Source organism: Pseudonaja textilis, chromosome 5 (assembly GCF_049901715.1).
Source record: "Pseudonaja textilis isolate UNSWEBS1 chromosome 5, rPseTex1.2, whole genome shotgun sequence".
Taxonomy (NCBI): domain Eukaryota; kingdom Metazoa; phylum Chordata; class Lepidosauria; order Squamata; family Elapidae; genus Pseudonaja; species Pseudonaja textilis.
In genome coordinates this window covers 59,680,614-59,703,521 of record NC_141994.1, presented here as the reverse complement: position 1 = coordinate 59,703,521, position 22,908 = coordinate 59,680,614, and the positions used below count along the sequence as shown (strand labels likewise).

At 40.3% G+C, this 22,908-nt stretch overlaps 1 protein-coding gene across 7 annotated transcripts in view; it reads right to left on the bottom strand.

Moving 5' to 3' along the window:
* Positions 1–11,307: 11,307 nt before the first annotated feature.
* IQSEC3 (IQ motif and Sec7 domain ArfGEF 3) overlaps positions 11,308–22,908 on the bottom strand; it is a 212,611-nt gene continuing 201,010 nt past the window's right edge. Inside the window, exons 11-15 of one of the 7 annotated variants that reach the window (XM_087935032.1) lie at positions 19,444–19,650; positions 15,642–15,734; positions 14,211–14,254; positions 14,048–14,127; positions 11,872–11,986 (exon numbers count right to left, since the gene is read on the bottom strand). In XM_087935032.1, coding sequence (XP_087791158.1) covers positions 14,053–14,127; positions 14,211–14,254; positions 15,642–15,734; positions 19,444–19,650 — 419 coding nt within the window. In that variant the 3' untranslated portion in view covers positions 11,872–11,986; positions 14,048–14,052. Of the gene's footprint in view, positions 11,987–14,047; positions 14,128–14,210; positions 14,255–15,641; positions 15,735–17,975; positions 19,146–19,443; positions 19,651–22,908 lie in introns of those variants that run through there. The other 6 variants (XM_026719493.2, XM_087935033.1, XM_087935030.1 and 3 more) reach the window with 6 other exon arrangements.

The window sequence follows — 22,908 nt, the reverse complement described above, 5'->3', positions numbered from 1 at the left end:
ATAACCTTATTCAACCTGCCTGTGATGGTGTGGGTAGAGATGCTGGGCATGACAGAGACAAAGAAGACATACTTGAACAAGTGATGCAATATAATTTCTAAAACTCTATTAATTGAACAGATAAAATACATCTTGTCTATTTCTGTTACAAAAAAGTTAGCCATTTGGAATCTTTGCTAGATATGAGCACACGGCTGTTCCCAAAGGAAACTTCTCTTAAGAGTTATATACAGCAGGAAACCAGAACAGACAGATGAAAAAACAGGTGTCCTTGAACAGTCCACACACATCGGTAAGTAAATAACACAGAAACATATTGGTGGGATGTGTCAATCGATAACCAAGTAAAGAGAAACCAGAATGAAACAAGAAATCTTCTGACCCAGCTGTGATTGTTAAGGAGACGTAACAAGCCAAAGGGTTAGACGATTGCCAGACATGAGCTACTATTAACAGTCCTAAGGCTCTGCCCTCAATTACAACAAATGGAAGATACTTAGGTCGCCCAGCAGAGCAATTTGATGCAAATCATTTCCTTCCCGTACAAGTTACATATTTTTTTCAAAAAATAAAAAAAGACAGAGTCTTCCCAGCAGACATCAATTCCAGAAATCTAGGGAATACTCTTCTTGTTTCATAAAATCTCCCAAGAGTCAGTGCTTAAAATGCTACATGATGATTATAATAGTGTAATCTATAAGCGTTACCATGGGTCACAAACTGCTCCATTAGTGATGAATGCCCTTTCAAACAAAATGTTTCTGTTTTTATTAGAAGCTTAAATATATACCTTTCAGTATAGAAAATGGGGGGCGGGGGGAGACAAAAATGCATTTTGAAAAAAACAACAACCCTAACTGCCTTCTTTTGAGGGTGGGGTTTGGTTTTTTTGGCACTTAGCAATGACTCAAATTATACAAACTATTCTATTTGTCAAATATGGACAATCATAATCACAACTGTAGCAGCCCCTCTATTCTTGCGGCCATTTACCAGTGTAAGAATAATGGCTTTCCCTAAGAGCTATACCATATTTGGGGGCGCAGTCGGTTTTGAGTGGCCATGTTCCAAGAAGCAGTTGGTGAGACCAGAACACTGATTTGATTTAATTTGCCTTTAAATTTAATTAACATCAAATATGGTTAATATGAGCACGCTCTCCAGTCATTTTATCATTTTCCTTCTGTTAGGTTAAGCATTTCAATTTGAAAACGTATTTTAGAAGTGCCTGGGAGAAACATCCAAGGATTTCAGAGTCTACATACGACTTAGGTGGTTTGTGTCGTGTTTTACTATAGATATCTACCCACACTCTCTGCGCCTACAGAATTATAAAATACAAAATTCTCTAGAAAGAGGAAATGAAAGATAAATCCAATTACGTTTGTAGTTTAGAAATACTTCTAGAGCAGATAGACATTCTTTAGCTAAGGGAAGAGTTTCCTTGCAAGTTTGCAAAACTTAATCATATTTTTTTTCAAGCACTGTTGTTCTAGAACAAGAGTTTTAAACCTGGTGCTCTCCAGATATATTGAATTTCAATGACCATAATATAGTCTTTGGCTATTCTCAGGAAGGATTCTGGGAGTTGTATTTCTAATAGTGTACAAAAACCATTCTAACAGATTTTTGTTTCTGAAATGATTATGGAAACTTTCAGACAAGGCTAAGAAGGATGGAAATCTAATGCAGGAGAATATGACTTGATTTAGAGATCCTACTGCAGTACTAGTCTAATTGCATTATTTTTTCATTGCAATTGAAAGAACTTTGGATGAGCTGCTTTATGACCAGAGTGTTTTATTATTTTACTTTATGGAAAGTATCTTTGTTTGGTCTCAGTTCTTTAGGGTTTCATGAATATATAGTACTCTAGCTATGGCATTTCTCTAGCCATCCATTACGGATTTCTTTCTGTCTCTTAAAATAGAGAAACTAAAGAGAATAGGAGGAGTTAGCAATGCTTTCTTTGGAGGCAAAATTTCCAGCTCTAACCTATGGCCAGAAACTTCTTTTAGCAGGAGAAATACCACAATCTTTGCCTGTGAATTGCTCTGACTGATATAATCACACTTGAAATTCACCTCCAAGTTATTGTCTCTCCAACAGCACAAGCCTGAGTTTAGATTGTGGTGTTTGGAGATCAGCTTTTTATTGTGCATGATTTGTTTAAACTGTGCAATTGGTCTGCCTTATTCAACAATTTTATAATGGTTCAGAGGATGTTTCTTTCCATCTGTCTTTCCACCCATTAGTTCATCTTTTTTCCTTGCAGAGAAGTTCAGAAGAAAATGAAAAGTAGCTGCTCAATGCTCAACGATTAATAAGCCCCAAATCCTTCTCTCTGAAAACACACTGAGTTCAGAGGTACTTACAACAGCATTGAAATACACCCCTTAGTCTACCTAAAGCTGACTTTTAAAAGGGCTCCTTGATTAATAAACTTCAACTAAATCATTTTGTAGAGGAAAGCATGCAACTAAGAACCTCGGAATTAAACAGATTTATTTTATTGCTAAGCAGCAAACATGCTTTGAATCCTGATGATAATGGAAAATATACGTTTGCTATTATGCTTTTCCTGAAATAAATTGGTATCTGTTGTAGGATAGTTCTAAAATATGAATAAAGTGGAATCTAAAAACCCTTGTTCTCTTAAGATATATTAAGCTTAATTGGAAATAATGTTTGGCTGACTTGACCAACAAGAAATGATTAGCTTCAGAACTGTTTAGTAAATGGTAAGATACACCCACATTATGACAAAATGGGATCTCTTTAGGAAAGGTCAATACAAGAAATTACAAAAGAATCTATCCAAAGGGCTTGTCAAAATTTTAAATGCTAAGATGCTTGAATGTAACTAATGCAAAGAAGAAAGAATTAATCATTTAAAATGGAATCCCAGGTGTCATTTCAGTATCTTTGTCTTCCCTGTGCAATCTCTTTTACAGGACCATTGATTTTAGGGGTCGGGGGGGGGGAGGGAGAAAACCACAGGTGGGGAAAGGGAAATTAAATTAACATTCTATCTTTGGCCCCCTGAAAAGGCTTTGCATGACAGATCCCTAGGTAAGAAATTTATCTTGAAATGGTCCAAGATTCCAAGAAGCCAATATAAAATGCCTAGTTACGACTGGAGGCAATATGTTGTGGTGGTGTAGTAGTTAGAGTGCAGTATTGCTCACTGCCAGCAGTTTGATCCTGACCAGCTCAAAAATGATTCAGCCTTCCATCCTTCCGTGATCAGTGGAATGAAGACCCAGACTGTTGGGAGCAATATGCTGACATTATAAACCACCCAGAGAGTGCTGTAAAATACTAGGGGGCAGTATATAAGTCTAAATGTTATTGCTATTGTCATCAGTCCTAGTTCATTTGATGACCACAAAATACTTAAACAGGATATAACCATTCCCTATGACTTCAGGAAAAAAAAAAGCTCTGTTGAATTCAGGGAGGCCTACACCCCAATAACTGGGTACAAATATGAAAAATTAAAGCAGTATAAATTCCACATTCCTGCAGCTTAGGTTTATGAGCCCATACGTTAATGATGCAGTCCTCCAGAGTGGGAAGAATTGATACGATCTGTTGGGAAATAATTAAAAGGATGTGGGAGCAAAGATACAGATGTAACCTGTTTCCAAAGTCAAGGGTATCCTGTGAATCTGTTTGAAAGAGACTATCTTTCTCCAGCAGTGGTGATGGGGGCAGAATAAGAAGTCTTTATAGTTTTCAAAAAAACCAAAACCAAAAACCCAAGACACCTCTTATTTTTTTTCCTGCTATTCTTCTGGAACCAAATTAGACGCAACCAACCGAAGTGATTGGCATTGCCAGTCTTGTGATGAGATGGGTGGCAAATCAATTAAATAAATAAATAAAATTGCCATGAAACGAGGAACCTGCCCTCTCATAGTTCTTCCTTACACATTCTTCCTACCCCAAATCTCTGCTTTGTGGTCCAACTGCAGTCCCAGTGTGCCTGGCTTTGTTCTTGAACCGCAACAGACACGGGCTGATTCAAGGGGATCCATCTTCAGTGTTCCTCCCATTTTGCTTGGTAACATTAAACTCTATCTGACTATAAGGAGAGGTTTAGCTAATCTTACAAAATTAAGAGGCTCTTGTACGTCCCTGTCTAATGTTTCCATAGGTCTCTCCTATGAAAGCAATCCTTCCAAAATGCAATAATAACTATGTGAAGATTTGAAAGAATAGGAATCCGCTTAGGGGTGGGAATGGTGAATGAATATGAAGTACGACTTCAGCAACAGAGTGGTCAATGCCTGGAATGCACTACCTGACTCTGTAGTTACATCCTCAAACCCCCATTCCTTTAATCTTAAACTATCCACTATTGACCTCACCCCATTTGTAAGGGGCGTGCATATGCACAATCGTGCCTACCGCCCTTGTCCTATTGTCCCCATTTATTTGCACCTATTTCCTGTATTCTTACTCATGTTTATATTTATACCTATTATCTTATAAGCGACTGGCAAATCAAATAAATAAATAAACAATAAATAAATAAATAAATAAATAAATAAATAAATAAATAAATAAATGGCACAGAAATTCTTGCCCCCAGCATAATTTTGGCTATTATTTAGTAACTGAATGCAGAGTTCTCTCTAACTGCAGGCAACTTTTTCATTTCAGTTACACTTGTTAAATAGTGAAGGGATACTATTAAAACTCAAGTTAACCCAGTGTTATTTTTAATGGTGTTATTTGAGCCAAAGACCCACACAATGCTTCACGACACTGGGATGCTTCACAATGTAACAGTAGCAGCAATAGATGTAGAATGATTTCAGATGAAGGAATAGCTCGCTCCAGCAATTGTGGGCACTCCTCCACTGGATGTTTTTAAGAAGAGTCTAGACTCTAGACAGTCACTTATCTGAAATGGTGTAGGTTCTCCTGCTTCAGCAGGGGGCTGGACTAGAAGACCTCTAGGGTCCCTTCCAGCTCATACTATTCTAAGTAGAATAGGAAAATAACTGACCCACTCAAAACAGCCCTAGCCATTACAACCCATGCCTGTTCATCTACTGCAGGGATTCTCAACCTTGGCAATTTGACAATGTGTGGACTTCAACTCCCAGAATTCCCCAGCATGCATATTCTGGGAGTTCAAGTCCGCATATCTTCCAGTTACCAGGGTTGAGAAACTCGGATCTACTGACATCTACATTACAGTTCTAACTTGGCATTAACCCTACCAGCTTCTCTGTTTCTATACTTTTTGAGATTTATTAAATTTGGGGAAGGAAGGGCACTACAAATTTTCAACGTTTTATCCTGCCTAAAGCCTTTGGATTGTGGCAAAAAGAATAACCATGGATGAATTAACCAATGAATACTGATTTAAGTGTGCTCAGAAGCCTTTATTGAAACTAGAAGGAAATGTAGATAGCTCTTGACTTTTGCAAATATTACCAACTGATTTTTTTTTTAAAAAAAAAAACTCCTTCTTTCTGATCTCAAAAATATATAAGTCTGGGGAACTTTAGGCAGGGAACGTATAAATTTAATCAAGAAGAAATGGGGAAAACTGAAGTGTAGCACACAAGAATGAATCTTTCTAAATGAAGGTCATCTTGACGAGCCTGAGTTTTCTTCTGAAGATTCTCCCAAAATACCCAGGCCATTTGCTTAACCCTGTTAATTACTGACTTCATCAAAATGGCACAGGCTGGGTTTGGAGAGCAGAAACTCTAGATCTCATCTTAGTATTCTTGACCCTCCAAATTTTTCATTTTCGAAGTGACGCAAATAGAATGGTGTGGGGGGAGTGAGGAGGGCAACTTTTCAGCTAAAAGTCCTTACACTGAATATTTTCACATCACCCCAAATCTATTATTAATCACCTTGATCTCTTGCTTGTCTAAGAATTCCAGAGATTCTCTTAAATATTTAATCAAAAAAGCAAACATTTCATCATCCACTAATGTTTTTCTTCCACTTTGTGTCATGTGTCAAGTGCAATCTAATTTATTTATTTAAGCACATTCTTTTTTTCCCCATGTTGCAAATAACTTACTGTGTGGAAATAATAAATCATTGTCTCATAAGGAGCTTTCCCTACTACCAAGTTATAGTGTTTTCCATCCATCCTGGGGCTGGGAAGAAATGTGTTGTCCCCATTGTTAATCTCTGTTCTCAATCAGTCACAAGACTTCACTTCAAGGTCCTAAGTAATGAAGTCTAGCTCTCCACAAAACCTAGTTTTTCACGACTGAACGGAAGAGGGGTGGAAAAGAAAACCACAAAGCTTAGCAGATGGGCAAATGGGATTGATTTTTTCAAAATTAAAACCAACCATGAATGGAATTTCATTCATAATGCAACTGGTGATGTCATATTGGCAGTCGTTTTAAACATTGTAAAAATATAATGAGACATGCTATCAACTCTAATTGGATTTGAATTCTCAAATTAATTATATTTGAACTTTGGGAGCAATTGGGAAAAGGTATATTTGGACATGGCACAAAATCCTCCAAAACTGATCTGAATCCTTCCGGATTAAGAAGTTGAAATTGTATAATTGACTTAAATTGAATCTTCAAGTTAAATATTTGTGTCTCATGACTTGCTTTATCTCTAAGGTTTTCCAGATTGGAACACAGTTCTAGAGAAACAAATGCCAACTCACAGTGACAGAATTACTGTAACAGAAGTGCTGTTAGCAGCCACCTAAGGTGGACTATATTTCCCGATGGACAAATGTCCATGGAGAGTCTCATTCATCCAAATAATGGTTGTCCCAAAAGTAGTTTTCGAAAAAAGCAAAACTGGACTTTGTTTTTTTCCCCCTTTGTAAACATTTCACTTCTGGTTCTTCAGTAACAAGGCAGTCCAGTTGCCTTTTTGAAAAAGCATCGTTGGGACTTCCAGATGAAGAAGTCATAGTGCTATCAATTAGAACAGATTGTGTGGTTTCTTTTGCATTACCACAAATATATCATGGAAAACACAAAGGGTGTAAAATGACTCTTGGACCCATTTATGAACAAAGCAGAACAATTGCAAAATAAAAGTCTTGACTGCATGGATCTAGGTGTTATTGAGCTTGACCAAGCTCTACAGTACTGATACTTCCATACCACAGCAGCCCTGGGCTTATCAGCATAAGATAATTCAGTGTTGGTTCAACATCAGTGAACATTTTTGTTGCTGTCTCATGTGGAAAGAAGAAAACCGGCTGTTTTTCTCATACCCATTTCTTTATAAGCAAACAAACAAGTCAAAGATTTAATTTTTTTTCCTTCCAAACACCAAAGTTGATCTTCTTAGGTCTCACAGGGAGATGAAGTAGCCAAGAACAAAGTTCTTAATTAATGCTGATGCTCCCTTGTATTTTTTCTTTAAAAAGTATGGTATTGGCCTAATTTAATATCATTATGCAGATCAGCATCACCGACAAGACCAAGGAGCTTAGAAATCTTCCATATCTTTCTGGAGCTGTCCCCAGGCTCGCCATAATCAACCTGACCTTATGGGTTGTACATACATGGCTGGTTAACTGTGACCATTTCCTCTTCATTCACCTCAATATATCCAATTTGTTACGAGTTCACAAAAGCAAGGCAAATAGTTTGAATGATGAGGTGCTGGCTAACATTCCTCTTTTCTCTATCATCTCCACAAAGGCTTCATTTCTTTCTGTTGCAAATATTAAGGCAGGTGAAGCTAATAAATCTAAATCAAGCACACCAGAAGCATCTGGAATATGAACCCAACATTTTCCCTCCTTATGTAAACTTAGGCATTTTTTTAAATCAGGACTATGCCCTAAACCAGTGTTTTTCAACCTGGGAAACTTGAAGATGGATGGACCTCAAGTCCTGGAGTCTCCCAGGCAGCATGCTGGTTGAAGAATTCGGGGAGTTGAAGTCCACCCATCTTCGATTGGCAAGGTTGAGAAACATTGCCCTAAATACATATCTGACACAGCTCAGAATGCAAGATGGACACAAAAGGAAATTTTTTGAATATAGGGGAAACCCTAAAGCAGGTCTCCCTACCTAGTGTGGCATCCATGGGTATCACCATGTTAATAGCTGACAGGTTTTCCGGCCTAGTACACTTTTAAAAAAAGTTAAGAAGGAAATGTTATAAAGCAAAGAATCAAACTCTAAGCTCCCTTGTTATTTCCAACAGTATCTTTGTGGCACAAATAGATGCAATCAGCTTTAAAAAATAAATAAATCCAAAGGATAGGCAACTGATGCTAAATGCTTAGGTTGAAAAACTGAAAATTACCAAAGGTAAGCAAGGATAATAGCCAATATCTGATAATAGGGAAGCTAGGGGCATTCTGTAAATTAGCACTTTTTAACTAACCATTGTTCTCCTGGGATTCAATTTGTAGGTGGAGAGCTCTAAAATCAATTGCCTCCTACCCTGTAGAGAATGATTTAATTATTAATTATGTAAAAACAAAACTTATGGCCTTTTAAAAGAAACTTTCTAGACATAGTCATAGGTAGCAATTAAATGGGAATGATGTTGAACAAGTTCAGGCCTTCAAACACCTCAGAAATGTTTTTCATGCAATCAGTTCACGGAGGCCTCAGATTCAGTCCCTAAAAGGTCAAAAGTGAAGCTGCCTTATTAAGATTTTTTTCCCTATGATAGGAGGTAATTCTATACTTGGTGGATTAATATCACAGCTGCCCCAAAGCTGACAGAAGAGAATATTTGTAGCTCAAGGCTGAACTGTAAGGTCTTTGGTGCTCTCTGAGCTTGGTTGTTTTCTTGCAGATGTTTCATTATCAAAGTAGGTAACAACATCATTTACCTAGTAAAAAAAATGTCTAACAACCAAGTTCAGAGCACCAAGGACCCCACTGTCCCACAGCTTCCAAATATATACATATAAGGACCTAGAACCTTTAGAACAATCAATCTTCCTAAAGAACCTGATTTGGTTTCCTTATTGTGTTCCTAACTCAACTCTTTGGACTGAAGCTGACATGGTTCCACTTAAAAACTTATGCCTGTTAGTTACTGGTTCAAAATAATTTCCAACCCAATTTGTCTGGCTTCTTTGACTTTCAAGACAAATTCCAGACTTCTTGGCAAAAATTACTTGGTGCCACCACCCTAATCCATTGTGGATTTTTCTCCAATGTATTGATTCCAGTGGGATTTGATCAGGCCAAAGCATCTTTCAAACAATGTGCCAGATACATGGCCCTGTAAAACAATTTTAGTCAGGCTCCACCATAAGATTAATTCAGTGAACCCACAAAAAAAGTGTTGCTCCTGCATTTTACCTCTACTATATTGACCCTCAAAATATCACAAGAGTTTTTACTCGCTGTGATGTCCTCCTCTCCATTCTCTTGAAGGAAAGTTCTACATTATCTTTAATGTATCAAAAGTGCTGTGGCTTCATTTGTGTGGTGAGTGGGAAATTGAAACTGTGGGACATGTATTGCCTTTTTTATAGACATCGATGAGAAATGTATATTTCCCGATTTATAACACAATACCTGGGCAGGCCTGTGGTTGATTACCTCAGTCTCTCACTAGCTGACCAGGTAGCAAGAATTTCAGACAATACAGTTCAGTTTTGTGTCAGAGCTACGATTAAACATAAACATCTGCTCCAGGTGAGGTGATTGATGCTAAGCCTTAACTAGACTTCCATAACTCAATATTTTTGTCTTTCCTTCTTTCCCCCCTCACCTTTCCCCTTCTTTTCCTTTTAAATATAAGCATATCACTTTAGTTTTATTTTGCCATTTCTTTGTTATTGTTGCTTGGAGCATAATAACGTTAATCCCAACTAATCCTAGCAGAGCTTCGGCAGGTATCAAACTTAATATAAATTAGCATAGCTCTACATTCTCGTAATATTTTATGGCATCTTTTATGGCTCTTTATAATTATCTGTCCTAGTTATTTATAGAATTTAGATTATTCATTGTAAAATTGTAAATTCTTTTGCGTTTTAATACCTCTGCTCAGTAATTTTACCAAAATAATTTTATCTTTGCCTTGTTTTATTCTATCAAGATGACTTTATTTAGTGTAATTGTTATGTTATTGGTTCTGTGCTGTTGTATGAAGTAAAATTGATTGATTGATTTGAAGTTCCTTCCATCAGCATTTTTTTTTAAAACATCCACCTACATGTTTTCAACATTTTACTTCTGTCCATCAACTCAAAATGCAATCCTTAGGCTATATTATAACTTGAGGTGCAGTTTCTTACCATGCATCAAAGGTGGATAACAATGGCCCTTTTGTGACTTGTGGACTTCAATTCTAAGAATTCCTGAGGCAACAATGCTGGTTCAGGATTTCTGGGAGTTGAAGTCCACAAGTCATAAAGAAGCCATCATTCTCCACTTCTGCCTTTCATGAAGAAAGCATACATCTTGACTGAAATTAGCCCCTTCTTTCAAAATGTAATCACTTTTTAAAGTCTGGAACAGACTGAAATGCAGGGTATAAAATAATTCAGTAAAAATCTGAAGAGCCTTTCACATTGTCCAATACTTTCAGAAAGTGGCTATGCCTCTTATCTTTTCCTCCAATTTCCTCCAACAGGGGAGGGAGGATCCAGCTACATTCAGCTATAAAGGTGTGTATTTACAGAGCTCCCTCATTACAACGAAGACTTTTTTTCTTGTCCAAAAATGAGTCTGGATTTGTGTTTAGCAGCACAAGGGTGGGGTGGAAGAAGGAGCGTCCTCCATCTTCTGCTTCCTCTTCCGTTCTGTTTGAGAAGACAGCGTGAAGAAGAAAGCACGGTGAATGGCACAGATTTTCAGCTCCAACTTAGCAAGCTGCAGTGACGAGGCAACAGCGTTGATAGCAGCAGCTACAGTTCTTCAACCTCAACAAAATGGGCTATGAAAGTCAATTCCACCACCCCCAATAGACAGGTCTGTTTTGGTCAGAAACATATGAAATTCAGTACTGGTGAGAAAAGTTCCTATCCGAAAAAGTAAAGAGGAGGGCAAGTGAAAGCAGAAGAAAGAGGAAGGCAATGAAGCTGTCAGAAGTAGGATGGAGTGCAGAGCGGGCAGAAAAGGTATGTGTTTGAAGCAGAATGGGGAAGAGGCTACAAAGGGAAAAAAATCTTCTGAAGCTCTCAGTTTCTACGTAGGGCTCCTTCAAAATAGAATCAGTTTAGAAGAGGTAATAAAGAATGAAAGATTTTGTGTGTTTTCATCACAATCTCTCCTCCTCCTCCTCCCTCCTCCTCCTCCTCCTCCTCCTCCTCCTCCTCCTCCTCCTCCTCCTCCTCCTCCTCCTCCTCCTCCTCCTCCTCCTCCTCTTCTTCTTCTTCTTCTTCTTCTTCTTCTTCTTCTTCTTCTTCTTCTTCTTCTTCTTCTTCTTCTTCTTCTTCTTCTTCTTCTTCTTCTTCTTCTTCTTCTTCTTTCTTCCTCTTCCTCCTCCCCATATACACTCTCTCTCATTTTACTAAAAAATAAATTACAAACTAGATATTTTCTGAAGACAGAAAAATGTCCCAGGCTAGGTGTGTGCTGTTTGGCTACTGCTGGTAGGGCTGCTACACTAGACTTCGTGAGCCACTGGAGCATCGGCGTCTGTGAAGCAAGGAACTGGGGGGGCAGGTCTGGTGCGGGTGGTTGTAGGGTGGCGGAGGCGGTGGAAGTGGGGGCTGATGAATGATTTTCACGGGGGTCCCTTGGAGCTCGCTGCCTCGACAGTGCAAGGGTGTAGAGTTGCAGGAATCGGAGGACACGTAGCGCGTCAAAGTCTGGTTGAGGGCTGGCTCCATTCGGGCGAGGCAAGGCTTGTCCAAGACTATAACTTTGACAATCTGCTGACACTGTACAAGGGTCCCCGCAGAGGCAGGGTAAGAGGGTGCCAATGCTGCCTCCAGCCTTTCCCGTGCCACATTAGGATGTGTGCTGGGCTCCACTCCACTCTCGAGCCTCGGGAGAGAGTTGTGCTGGTACGTTTGAAGCCTGTTGTGAATTGACACCTAGTTTAGAAACAGTCAGAGAAGCATTAAACGTTACAAGACTTTTTCCCAGCTGCTTCTGCAGGCTGCCCTTCACCCACCCCACCGCCAAGGTTTCCTCCAAAAGCCATAGCCCAGCTTAAGCATTGCTCCAACATCTCCCACCCCTCCTTTGACCCCTCATTCCCCCTCTCCCACAGGCATATCTTCCCCAGCCTCATAACAGCGAAGGCAGTGATGCTATATCCACAGACAGCACAACCTCAACCATCCAGGTGGAGTCAATACAAGTGGCACCCAGAGCAAGTGGGATGAAAAGACATAAGCTTGACCTAATATACGCTGAAGGCATGAGTCCACTTCCTCTCACACTATCGAAAAACATCTTGTTACTCAGAGTTTTAAATGTTCGCTTAGAATTTTTTTTTATGCCCCTATTTGTCTTTTGCTGGAAGAAAGGCAACTGGGAATAAAGTCTTTCCAAATTCTGCTTAATGCAGGCATATTTTCAGATAAGCTGTGCTTCATAACTGGAGCGCTCAGAAACTCTTACATCATCTTGCAGTCCATAAGCTAACAAGGCAGAAAGAAGAAAGGATAATTGAGGTTGTACATCTTTGTGGTGGGGTGGGCAGGAGATGAGATTTGTTGACATTCAAGGAAAGACTTGAGCTCTTCCTAGCTCCTGTCTTTCTGAGCAGGAAAGTGGCACACATGAGTCACTACTCTGTTTACAAAAGGAGAAAATTAAAAAGGGAAGGGGGAAAAAAAAAAAGAAAACCAAGCACAAATTGATATCTTTCAGCAAACTTGCAACTCGCTCTGATCCACCCAATGGTTGTGGCAAGTGAGAGGAAATGATTTTTAAATCGGCCCCCAAAAGGAAAAGAAAAAAAAAGTATCCATCCAGTTTGTACAATGGTTTAAAAGAAAAGAAGTCTGATGAAATGGCAGCAGATCAGGTAAATCTCAGAGAAAATGGAGATGCTGGGTTTCTGCTGAGGAGGGGAGGGGAGGAAGAAGGCTTGAAGGATCTTCAGCGAGAGAACCCCGAAGAATTCCTCAAGTTCAGTTTGTAAACAGCAACTAAGATGGACTGGAGTTCCCTATGGAAGGAACCTAGGGTGCCTGCCTATAGATACAAGTTAAGAGGAAGAGTTTCAAAGAAGCACAGCTACCTAGTAGACTCGGGAGAGAAAGGGCCAACAAGGAGTCGGAGAATGAGGTCCCTTCTGGGGAGGATAGGGTGCCCTGTCTGCCTAATTCTGGAATTCCAACCAGGAGAAAGCTTTATGAACCGCTTCCTTGGGATCCTGAAGTAAAGATCTTTCCACGAAGAGGTGTCTGTTTTGACTCAAAATGCAGATGCCTGTTCCTGTAGAGCGTTAGCAGCCATGTTGCCAGAGTAATGAGTTAGTTTTTATGAAGCACTCTATAAGGAGCATGGCCTGAGCAACAAGTATGCCCCCAGAAGGGCTGTTTTCTCAAAGGCTGCGGAAGAGAAAGCTGAAAGGCACAACTTGGATAATAAGGCCCAAACCAAGTAATTATAAGGCGACGGAACTTGGTGTCAGTTAAGAGGTTGGTGGAGAAAAGTATTCCCTGCCCTTAGAGGTAGTTGGGGTATCTCCAGAGAGAGGGAATGAGTCTGAGGAGAGAGAGTCCTTGGAAGGGTTCTTACTGTGGAGATTTATTTCCATATAAGGAAAAACAATACCATTATTGCCTAGCAATCTCTCGCAGGTTGGGGAACATCTGGTCTAATCTTCCAACTTCCCCTGGTTAAATCTTGCCCAGCCCGCCACCAATGTGGCACCAGTGTCTTGGGCAGAAGAGCTATGAGGGAAAGATCAGGTGAGCAGTGAGGATCGGGGAGATTCCCTGCCGGGAGCGGGGGGAGGGTGTGTCATCTCAGCTCCGTCTCTGATTTCTCCTGAAAGGGTGCTGGGTGGGGATGAGGAAGGAGCAGGGTTAGTTTCCAGAGTTCGGCCGCTGGCTCCATGAAGGATGTGCTAACAGTTAGAAGAAACGGCTTGAAAAAAAATGCTTTGAAGTTTAATCTGGATTTGAAAGTTGTATTACCCGTCCTAGCAGTAACTTTTTATTGTATCTCTGGAAATTGGTAAAATTGTCAGTCTGGCAGGGGAGGCATTGATTAAAACCTGAGAAAAGAAACAACAGAGAATGTAAGAAGGGCTGAACTGAGGGAGAATTACTTACCTCCGCAGCTGCACATTCTACTTACCTCCACTGTGTTCTCCGGGCCTTTTTCTCCTAAATCTTTTTTGCCTTTGAAAATAAAAGAGGACTTTCCTTCAGTGGTGCAACCTACTCTTTCTGCCATAAGTTAGGACAACTGTTGGTATTCTGCACTGGGCCAGACTCTTTGGGCTCGCTAAACCTCTCTCCCTACCCATGTTCAATCAATCTACGTCAAGGCAAGTCAGTTATTTTGGGCACCCTAGGCAGAAAAACCCACAAGTTCACTTTCCTGGCAGCAAAAATGCAACAATAAAATAATTCACCGTCGAATATTTGCTGTGTCACATCAACCTAATGAAATCCATGATACAGGTGTCTTCTTCTACTTACCACCGTTTGTTTATTTATTTGGAGTTCATACCCAAACTTTCCAGCCGAGGAGAGGCTCCATTTGTGTCCTATCACAGAACCCCTGTGAGATATGTTGAGCTATGATTGAGTAACTAGCTAGTTAGTAACTAGTCATTTTGTGAGCTTCCCAGATGGGAGGTTGAGTTCAACCTGGGCTTCTCCATCCTCAGTCTAACATTTTAACCAATATTGGTTTATTTAGGCCTTAGATCCCAGATGTACTGCTTCTATCCTTCCTTTCCTAGTCAAATATTAAAAGGAAAATTACTTCCTGGAACTGAAAATATAATTTAGAGAGAAAATAAAATAGGTTGAGTACTGGTTTATCCGTGATATAGATCAACAGGGTATATACTAATTTAAATTTCAGCTCTCCTCCTCCAACTATAGTTTGGTAAAGATAGTATCATTTCCCTAATCTTCCTTTCCAAAAAAAAAATGATTGAATGATTACTGAATCTATTTAAGAACCTTCATTCTTTTAGCCTAAAATAGATGTCTTCATATATACCGCCTAGTTTTATAATTTGCTGACAATATGGCAGCACTTCCAGACTGGTGAAAGGTCCTTTGCTACAAACCAGTACACCTAGTTTAATGTAAGGTTTATCCTTTTTGCTTCTTCCCTTCTCAGGGATGACCTAGTTTGGAGAACGTCAGCATTCTGAAATCAGATGCACATGTCTGATAGCTCAAAGAATGAGCTTTTGCTGGCTATTAATTCAATTTTATCATAGAAATCAGCACGAGATCTGCCACTTTGGCTTTTCTTTTTTCAGATTAACAGGTAACCAAACGGTGAGATGATAAGCTTTTAATTCTGATCTGGAAAATCCTCAATTGTGGGGGAATGGCATGGCATATGGGTTTGGTTTTTTGAGAAACATAGTTATTTTGAAATGACTTCAGCTTGAGGACATTTTCAGGATGAGATCTGTTATATTATTGCTCAAGGTTGCTTTGTCCTTCCTTTTCCTGTTATCTTACTTGTTGTTATGAGGTGAGCAAAGAAAGGCTGACTGTTGTTCTAGGTAGGAAGGGAAGAACCCAGGAAAATTCTAACCTGCTGGAGATCCTTGCTTGAATTGCATTTCCATCTGAGCCCCATTGGTTTTTAAGGAAAGATTCTTTGCCCCATGCTGTTTCTCCAGCTCCCCTAAGAAGACATGGGAATGGGGGGAAGAGGAGGAAGGTATAGATATATAATGGAGAGAAAGAAAAAGAAAGATGAAAACGAAAGAAAAACAGAGCAATAAAAACAGAGGGACGTGACAAAGAAAAAGACCAATCATGTTTGCTAGATATTGTAGGAGGAGAGTCATGTTAGTCTACGGTCAGGAGGAATCTGATAGCACTTTTCCGTCGTACATATTTTATTAAAAGTCATAAGTTTTCAGGAGCTGCAGCTCACTTCATCTAATGCACAAAGTGGCTTAGCTAATGTAGGCTTTAAATTGGGGTGAGAAAAGAAGGGAAGAAGGGTGATTATGAAAATGCAGGACAGATGAGAAGCAGATTATCAGAACCATCCGTATCACCCAGCTGTATGACCTGGTCTTCACCCTTGACTCCTCAAACTTTGGCAACAACATACACTTGCAGATGAGCATCACTGCATGAACACTCATGTCATATGCCAAATTCTCCATGCCAATCTAAAATAATGCTTCCTCAGTTCTTGCCTCCTGAAACCCTTCCTTTACTTGAGATTCACTTGTGACATTTTCAGTACATGGACCTACGGAAAAAAAAAAATGCTCATCAAGTTTGATCAAAGCTACAACAACTTCCAGCTCACCATCAGCTTTAGCAGCAGTGGACTTGAAGAACAAGTCCATTTCCTCGATGTTCTAGTAACAATACAGGGTATATAAATAGCACATTACACATGAAGCCTATAGATACCTATGTATCAAAATGTTTCAGGTTTCTACCCATAACACACTCTCAAGTTTATCATCTATAGCTAGGCTCTGAGCTAAAATTGCATTTGTTCTCATTCACGGAATAAGAGATGCTCGTTCGATGAAATCAAGCCAGCCACTCGAGAGACTGAAACCCACTCACCTAGCTCAACAGATAAATCAACAAAGCCAGATCAATTCCCAGTTCTGCTAAATGATAGATCACAAAAAGAGAACAGAATTCCAGAGGTTGTCATTGCTCAAGTCACTCAAACAGCTTATCGGTAAACATTATTAATAAATTAAAACCAATACTGGACAGCTTTCTCGGGAACTGTGAAGCACAGGGGTCCTCAACCCCTGAGCCATAGCCCACTACCACGCCTTGAGCCCTTTGGAACTGGGCCGCGGAAGTGACGTGTGTGTGTGCATGCGCATCCCCACTTGTGCAAGCAGTGAGTGTGCATGGTTGGTGCTTGTGCCAGTGGAGCTACAAGCATTTGTCCACCACTCACATGGAACCATGCCCTCTCCCTCACTAGCCGGTCTGCAAAGCCAGAAAGGTTGGGGAACTCTGGTGTAGCAGGTCCACACTTGCATACAAACCATCCAACCTGAATCAGATTCTCCATCAGTATTCAGAAACAAGGAGAAAATGATATTAAGATGGGAAGCAGATGTTTGCCCCCCCCCCATATTCATTTCAACAGCACTAGCATCACAGGCTCCAAAACACTTCACCTACAAGGTTAAAGATGCCTTCGCTTGCTTTTCCTCCAGAGTGATATATGCCATCATCTGCCAGCGATGTCCCTCTGGATTCCGTACATCTCAGACCAACTTTGTGCAAAAGAATGAATGGGCACAAGTTTGACATCAGCTCTCAAGACAAGGACAAAGCAATATCAGAGCATTTCACCCTCCCAGGATAATTCATTACAGAATTCAAACTAGCCATTTGGGAGGGATGGAAGAAACTTTAACAGCACCATTGGGGGAGATAGTGTTGGACTCAGTGGTGGGATTCTACCAGTTTTACTACTGGTAGAATCACGCACACACGCACCTAGCATACACATGTACATGCATGCACACATGCAGCTTTCCAAACAGCAGCTGAGGCTTTGTCGTGCCAATCAGCTGAGAAGAGAAAGAAGAGAAAAGCGCAGGGGCAGGTGGGAGGCCCAATCCTGTGCTTTTCTCTTCTTTCTCCTCTTAGCTGATTATCAAAGCTTTGTTTTTAACTACTGGAACTGGTAGCAATTTTTTGCTGCCGGTTCAGCTGAACCGGGCCAAACTGGTAGCATTTCCCCACTGACGCACATCCAACAAAAGATTTCAAACCATCTCAGAAGGTCTCAACAAATACAATAGGTTTTTTTAGCACAATTGTTAATTGACAGAGTATTTATAACAGGCATCTGCATAGCCAATCTGTCTTCCCCTCCCTTCTCCTCCTCCCCTCACCCCAATTTAAATTCTCCATCAGCCTAGCCACTCTGGGCATCTGTTGAAGTGAGCTGCATCTCATGAAAAGTTTTTATTAAAATTTGCTGGTTGAAAAAGGTGCTAGCAGGCATCTTCTGACACAGCGGCTAGGTATGAGGAAGCTATAGTCTACCACAGTGAGAAAGCACCCAGTTGGGAAAGATAGAAAATATACCACCCAAGTGCATGTACGTGTGGGAGCACAGACACACACACATACACACACACACACACAAAAACCACAAACACAAATGAAAGTTTGGTTCACTTCTACTTATGCTTTGACAAACATCAAGAATTCGACGAAAGCTATCTACATTTTAGACTAAGATATCACAAAGGGAGTAGATTGGGTAAAATACCCACAATCAGGGAAATGACATATATTTTTTCCCCTGGATTTGGTGTATGCTCCTTGAGCCAAAAAGCATTGAATGACAAACCCAGAAATGCTACTTCTCTGAATTTGCAAATATCTGTTTCCATGCTGAATTTTGATTCTGCAAATATTGCTTTACCCCACTGTGAATAACTGTAGCCATATCTAGAGAGCTCTTCAACTGAATGGATGCAACAGTATATGGGGAAGGAATATTTTTGTGCATGTGAGGGAAGTATTATTCAGTAAGTTATGAAAAAACAGGAACTCGCAGGATTGTGCAGCCAAGCAATTAATTAACAGTCACATTAGGAGCACATAATCCATATAGCATTCCAAAAATGATGCCAAGTATTTTGATACACATAAGTCCTTGATGTTATTGTGTTGGCATACTGGATGCATATGAACTAATCCAGCATACATTTGTTTTAGAATATTCTCATTATTTTCTTATCCATCTTACTCATTTCCCAAATCAAGGGAGTAATTTATTTACTGGTTCCATGTGCAATTATTGATAGGAACATAGGAACATTGTATCTTCGGCAAGCTCAATGATTCTTACCTTATTATACCACATTGGGTCATAATAAGAGTTGACTCTGGTTTAATATGGTGTTTGAATTCAATCACTATGATTCATAAATGATGGTTTACAACTTAGCACTGTGTATAAACCACAGTTAAAACAAATAATAGCTTAGACCAAAGTTTGAACCTGGGATGTGGACTCGGTAACTCATAATAACTTTTTTTTTTTATAGTGGAGAAAGATAATAATATTCCTATATTCCTATATTTATTATGAAGAGAAAAGAGAGAGAGGAGAGAGGAAAAAGGAGAAAGGATAGAAGAAAGAAGAGAGGAGAGAAGAGAGAGGAGAGAGAAGAGAGAGGAGAGAAGAGAGGCTTAGAAATTATAATGAATACTCTTAAACCATGTATATCTGCAGCTGAATCAATACAATTTAAAACAATGACCATTCTGCCTTCCTGGAAAAGTTCCCCCAGCCCATTTTTTTAAAAATCTGAAATGGCGTCTCTATCAATGATAAACATAAAAATACAGAAGACGTGGACATATGTACATACAGACAGAATGACTGCATGGAGTCTGGAACACGCTGGGAGTCTTACATTCAATTCGAATCTGTTCTAGCTCCATCACCTCAGCTATTGATTCTTTGAGATCTTCCACAAACTTTTGCATCTCTTCAGCATTTGGAGCACAGAAATGAAGCACCTGTTTCTTCTCTGAGCCTGAAACTGGAATCACCAAAGTGATACCACGGGGATAGTCTATGAAAAAGGAGAGGAAAACAAAAACCTCTGAAAATATTAGTATTGGCTTCATATATTTATTTTTTAAAAAAAAAAAACCAAACATCTGGGAGGAATTAGAAAGTTGACTGGAGTCATAATAAATCTTTCTTCATCATCACCATCACATGCATTGAGCATCTTAGAATAGAATAACACAGTTGAAAGGGACCTTGGAGGTCTTCTAGTCCAACCCCCTGCTTAAGGCAGGAAACCCTACACCACTTCAGACAAATGGTTATCCAATCTCTTCTTAAAAACTTCCAGTGTTGGAGCATTCACAACTTCTGGAGGCAGGTTGTTCCACTGATTAATTGTTCTAACTGTCAGGAAATTTCTCCTTAGTTCTAGATTGATTCTCTCCTTCATTAATTCCACCCATTGCGTCTTGTCCTGCCCTCAGGTGCTTTGGAGAATAGCTTGACTCCCTCTTCTTTGTGGCAGCGCCTGAGATATTGGAACTGCTATCATGTCACCTGTAGTCTTTCTTTTCATCAAACTAGACATACCCAGTTCCAACAACCGTTCTTCATATGTTTTAACCTCCAGTCCTCTACTCACCTTTATTGCTTTTCTCTGCACTCTTTCTAGAATCTCCACATCTTTTTTAACATCGTGGCAACCCAAACTGGATGCAATATTCCAAGGGTGGCCTACCAAGGCCTTATAAAGTAGTAGGAACAATCTTGAGGAATAGGAGGAGGAGCCACAACCAAGGCAATGGCCAGATCAACGAAATCTGACTCTAGAGCAGATATGTAATTTGGCAAAACATCTCAGACATGATGCTCAATAGTTCTACCAAAGGTAACAGGAAGGAGAGGGGAAGTGTATTCAGACTCTGTTACAGTGATCTTATAGTAAAAGTAGTCCTTGATTTAGGACACTTTGGACCAGAATTTCTGTTGCTAGGCAAGGCAATTGTTAATTGAGACATGCCTGATTTTGCAACCTTTTGTCATGGTTGTTAAGTGAATCACATGGTCATTAGGTGAATCCGGCTTCCCCAAAGACTTTGCTTGTTGGAAGCCACCTGGGAAGGTTGCAGAGGATGATCACATGACCCCCGAGATGTTGCAACCATCATAAATAGATGGCAGTTGCCAAGTGCTCAAATTCTGATCATGTGACTATGGGGGATGCTGCAGCCATTGTAAGCGTGAGGACCGCTCAGAAGTCACTTTTTTTCAGTGCCATTGTAATTCTGTAACAATCGCTAAAAAAACGGTTGGAAGCCAAGAACTGCCTGTACAGTATTAGCATTTATGTTCTGACCCGGCTCCCAAACATGGCAAACCCTCTGTAGTTAAACAAAGGTTCCCTTTATTGGGAGCGCCAGCAGCCCCAGCAAAAAGTCTCTTTCTTTCTTTCTTTCTTTCTTTCTTTCTTTCTTTCTTTCTTTCTTTCTTTCTTTCTTTCTTTCTCTCTCTCTCTCTCTCTCTCTCTCTCTCTCTCTCTCTTTCACAGATACACACACACACACACACACACACACACACACACACACACACAGAGGGTTAACAAGTCTGTACCGCAGGGAGATGAATAGTTGTCTGCCACATCTACTCATCTCTGCCCCCTGCCTTTATCCCCAGAGCTGGGTGGGGCTTTGCTAGCAGTGGTGGCTCTTCATCCCAAGAATCGGCCCATAGATTTCCACTGCTCTCCTCTCCTCTGCCTTCTGCATATCTGCACGTCAGGGACTGGACCCTCCTCTTTCTTATCAGCCACCTCCAGACCTGGGGGCTGTTGACTCTCCATCTGAGGGCTGCCGGATGGCCCAAGCTCCTCCTCCTCTCTCTCTCTCTCTCCCTCCCTCCCTCCCTCTTTCTCTCTGACAGCTCCATTCCCTCTTCCCCCTTGGAGCTCTCAGGTTGCCTTGATGCTGCCTCTGACTCCCACACTGCCTACTCATCGGATTCGGCTGCTGGAGAGGCAGGTGGCCAACAGGCCACAACAATTAACAACTTTAATTTCCTAGTCCGGGTTTACCTTGAAGGGCTAACATAATCATAATCACTTAAAGCCAACCCATTGTAATATGTTATGTGAATGCAGTTTTTTTTTAAAAATCCAGTTTGTTATTTCTGTTGTCTCCAGGCAAAATATCCCTGTTGTTTCTAGATAAAATGACAGATACTAGGTGATATCTCTGCTGTGACCAAGCCATTGCCAGAGTAAACAATGCTAACAAAATGAACAATTCATTTGTCCTAGATTAAAGGCAAGTTGTCTTTTGCATCCTCCAGTTAGTGTGATCATAAGCACATTTAATGGGTATGTTAGATTCCCATCTTTTTTTTTAAATCAAGGATTTAAGGATCTTCTATCAATAGCAGAGAACAAAAAACTGATTTGGATTTTGGTGAAGGACCTGTGTCTATAACAAGACACTTTGCAGTAAGTACACAATGAGATTTAAAGAGAAGAAAGGGAACGTTGCCTTGCAGATTTCCTTTCTGCACTTAACCTAACTCATAGAGACAGATTTGGCCTCGTTTATGCCAAACAACTTCTGAGAAACAGCTTTTGTTCTGGAAGTCTTCCACGTTCCATGATTTCAAATTATCCAGTTCAGGGTCATCAAGTTCAAGAATCATTTGCCATGATTGGTACTCCTGTTTCAAGATTTGGGGGAATACCGCTATGCAGTAAAACTAATTCTTGTGACTCTTGCTCCCTTTCAAGCCTCGGATTCTACTATTGGTCGATGATTCTTCACTTCTGTTTGTTGTTCATTTAGGTCAGGGTTGTCAAACTCAATTTAATTGAGGGCCACATCAGGGTTGTGTTTGACCTTGGGGGGCCAGGGTGGGCATGGGCAGTCAATGTCACTCATATCAGAGGCATCTATGGGGGCCCGAGTGCTCTGCCAGTGAAAATCGGCTCCCGAGCTCTGTTTTCTGCTGCAACAGCCTCCTGTAACCCTCTGCCAGCAGAAATGGCCCTCCCAAGCTCTGTTTTCTCTGACTGTGGCACTGGGGGGCATTCCTTCACTGTTTCTAGGGCATCCCCATGGGCCAGATCTAAACATCCCACAGGCCGGATCTGGCCCCAGGCCTTGAGTTTGACACACCCGATTTAGGACTATAACTGAGGCTCCCAACAAAATATTCGCTAGGCATGCTTTCTTTTCTGAATATTCTCTTTTCATCCCACCCAGCCATTCAGAATTCCACAGCCACTATATGTGTCTTCAGTTCTACTGAAGATTTCTATCTAAGTTATTATATGATT